The sequence below is a fragment of the Cryptomeria japonica genome, chromosome 6 (genome assembly GCF_030272615.1).
Source record: "Cryptomeria japonica chromosome 6, Sugi_1.0, whole genome shotgun sequence".
NCBI classification, from domain to species: domain Eukaryota; kingdom Viridiplantae; phylum Streptophyta; class Pinopsida; order Cupressales; family Cupressaceae; genus Cryptomeria; species Cryptomeria japonica.
The window spans coordinates 296,481,126-296,484,747 of NC_081410.1; the positions used below are offsets into that span (position 1 = coordinate 296,481,126).

Genomic DNA, 3,622 nt, shown 5'->3' on the forward strand with positions numbered 1-3,622 from the left:
TGTAAAATAGTAAAAAATGATCTTAAACATCATGGTGACAAACCTCCAAAACTAGTGAAAATAATCATATACAGGTATCAAACTTGTCTTAAACTTGCCAAAATTATTACAAAAGTTCAATACAATCACATAATGTTATGCTAAAATCCTAAAGAATCCCAAACAACTTTATTCTACAAAATGTTAATTGAAACAAAGTTTTTATATTGTGCATTCTAGTTCTTTTACAAGTCAAAATGATAAAATGAAGATTCAATCAATTTCATCCCGCTTCCAAATCAATTAATTTGAAGACTAATTAATCATTTTTTTTAAATTATATGAATGGATGACAATTTTTGGTACACTTTTTCCATGTTAAGTTGATTTCCAAGTGATTGATTTTAATTTTCAATTAAAATAACCTCTTGCAACTTGTCGGGGGCATAACCCCTCTCCTAGTGCAAGTTTTCAATTGTCTATATTAGGCATGGAAAAAGAGCTCTTAATTGGTTGAAATTAATGCTCATATTGTTTGGAAGAATGAGAATCATATAAAAAAGTTTTGCGGCTACAGTGAGGCTATCAACTCCTATATACCATATGGGAGGAAGCAGATTCTAGAACTCCTATATACCATATGGGAGTAACCAGATTCTAGAACTCCTATATACCATATGGGAGTAACCAGATTCTAGAACATCAGTTCTAGAGCCCTTATTCTAGTGAATGGTCTCATATACGTTTTATCAGTCTCATTTCTAACTCTGAAAGATTTGAGACCTTGGAAAAATGTCAAATATAGAGGTTAGATAACTTAGTATGAAATATGAACATAAAAGACTGCTAGGGCAATCCAAATATTATAATTAGAAAAAGAAAAGAGAGGAGCTAATTTGTCATGCTTCGCTAAGCATTCAGGTGAATGAAGAAAAGACAACTCCTTTTTGCTGCTAGGTTATGAATTACCAAAATTCTCCGCAAGAGCAAAGTCCATCCTTAAAACAGTGGAAACGATTCATATCTCTCACAATAATCTGGCGTCCAACAATCTTTGAAATGAACTTGGTTGCATTATGGCAATCACCGCATATGCGAAGATTTTTTGTGACTCTAATGGGTATACCAGGACCTGTTTTTATGATCCCAAAAGCAATAGCCAACTTCTCACTGTGACTAGACAGAATTCTTTCTCTCTCTTTCTCATCCTCTACATCATCAAGCACAAAGTTAGTGCCAGGCACATAACCTGAACATTTCATCAGTCTAAATAAGCTGTCCAGCATTGCATATATTTCTTCTGATTCTGGATGTGACCTATCATCTCCAACAAATGCGTGAACTTTGTTATTCACCTCGATCCAGCTGCACCCTGGGCTCTTTCTTAATCCTCTTTCTTTCAACATTTTTCTCATCTTTGCTACACCATTCCATTTTCCTGCCGCAGCATAAATATTTGACAACACAATATAGTAACCCTCATTCCTGGGATCTAACTCAAAGAGTTTTTCAGCCACACATTCTGCAAGCTCAACATTACAATGAATTTTGCAGGCACCCAACAAGGCTCCCCATATTCCAGAAGTGGGTTTCATTGGCATCTTTGAAATGAAGTTATAAGCCTCCTCCAGGCACCCAGATCGACTGAGAAGATCGACCATGCATGCATAATGCTCCAAACCAAGAGTTACGTTATGATCATGACTTAGGAGATTAAAGTATTGCCAAGCTTTACTCAGCAGGCCTGCATGACTGCAAGCAGAGAGTAGAGCAACAAAGGTTACATGATCCGGCTTTGTGCCTGAATTGCTCATTTCGTTAAAGAGTGTCAAGGCTTCCTCACTGCGACCATGCAACCCATATCCTGTAATAATTGCAGTCCATGAAACTACATCTCTTTGAGACATTCTGTCAAACACTTTCCGTGCAATCTCCATGCTCCCATTTTTAGCATACATGTCTATAAGAGCACTGTTTACAAAAGCATTTGAGTTAAATCCACCTCTTACCACATATGCATGAATTGATTTCCCATACTGTAGAAGCGTCAACTGGGCACATGCTGGCATAACACTTGCAATGGTTACATGGGTAGGCTTTAAGCCTGAAAGTTGCATTTCTCGAAAGAGAGCTAATGTTTCATCACAATATCCATTATGCGCATACCCTGCAATCATGGCATTCCAGAGGACCACATCTTTTCGAGACATTTTGTCAAATATTTGGCGTGACGATTCTATCTTGTTACACTTGGCATACATGTCTATCAGCGAAGTACTCGCAAAGAGGTCCAGTTGAAGCCCGCTTTTGATAACGTATTCGTGAATGGCCATACCCTCTGATACATCAGCTAAGGAGGCACACGCATGGAGAACAGTTGCAATGGTAATCATATCGGGTTCTTCCATTTGCTGATATAGCCTGAGTGCCTCCTTGTAATACCCATTTTGGGTACAAGAAGAAATCGTTGCATTCCAAGAGATAACATCACGATGAGGCATTTTATCGAACACTCTGCGAGCATCCTCAACTTCCCCACATTTCGAATACATACCAATCAGTCCGTTGCCCATGGAGATAACCCATTGAAACCCATTGCAGATCGTCTTTCTCTCTTCTAAGCCTGATCCTTGACAACTATGTACCGGACTAGCTATGTGCATTGCCTGGTATCCAAATAACAAATAGCGTGCCGAATGTTTAAACTTGTGCTTGAGCAAGTGACTGGTAAGAAAGTTCTCTAAGCATGGCGTTCCATACATTTCTTCCCCTTCCCCTTCCCCTCGTCATATCATAGTAAGAGGTTTGCCTGAATTGAATTTGTCAATAACCCAGCTAACATACTCATTTTCCTTACAAATTCACTCTAAATCTCCCCACGATTAACTCTTTCAAAACTGTAGTGTAGACAGAGCTTCATCATCATCACGCGCGCTTTTTAAGAGTAGATCAATAAATTAGTAAACAATTAGTAAATAAAAGAGATTAATAATTTATATTGTATTAATTAATTATAATGAATCAATAAGTAGAAGAATTCAATCAAACTAGTACATATAAATGGAATAAACAAAAAAGAGACTTAACATCAAATTTTCATACATATATTTATCCCCAAAGGATATTTGCACAATTATAATTAAGGAGCATATTAATTATTTGTAATACCAATTTCTTTTAAAAGTTAATAAAATTATCTTAATATATATAGAAAAATTAAGTTAAATCAAAATTAAAATTGAAATGTAGCTATTATTAAATTTTAATCTTAATTTTACCAAAACTTTAACTAGTACTAATATAATAGTAGCTATTCTTAAATTATAACTCTGCACGTACTAATAATGTGGTATTTGATTTAATTAGATATGTTATTCTTTTGTGTTTATGAAGAACTAGATATTTGGTTATGCTTTCTAATTAGTAGATTCATTTAAAAGTTCTACAATTTGTGTCATTATCTTCTCATTTTCAATTGATATTAAAGATAAAGAAAGATTAATCAACTAGAACAAATTAAATTTTATTATTTATGAAAAATATATAAATATGAATTCATATACATAATCTTCAATTAAAATATAACTATTTTTTATTACTATTTTAATATTATTTGATTAAAATATTATTTTAATTAGAATAT

General features: G+C 34.3%; 1 protein-coding gene across 1 annotated transcript; it reads right to left on the minus strand.

Moving 5' to 3' along the window:
- Nucleotides 1–211: 211 nt before the first annotated feature.
- On the minus strand, nucleotides 212–2,898 carry LOC131031633 (putative pentatricopeptide repeat-containing protein At3g23330). The gene has a single exon (XM_057962791.2). The coding sequence runs from the start codon at nucleotides 2,739–2,741 to the stop codon at nucleotides 945–947; it is 1,797 nt and encodes a 598-aa protein (XP_057818774.2). The 5' UTR covers nucleotides 2,742–2,898; the 3' UTR covers nucleotides 212–944.
- Nucleotides 2,899–3,622: the final 724 nt, after the last annotated feature.

Coding starts and splice junctions, on each gene's coding strand:
- LOC131031633 (XM_057962791.2), bottom strand. CDS start 2,741: ATGTATGGAACGCCATGCTTAGAGAACTTTCTTACCAGTCACTTGCTC.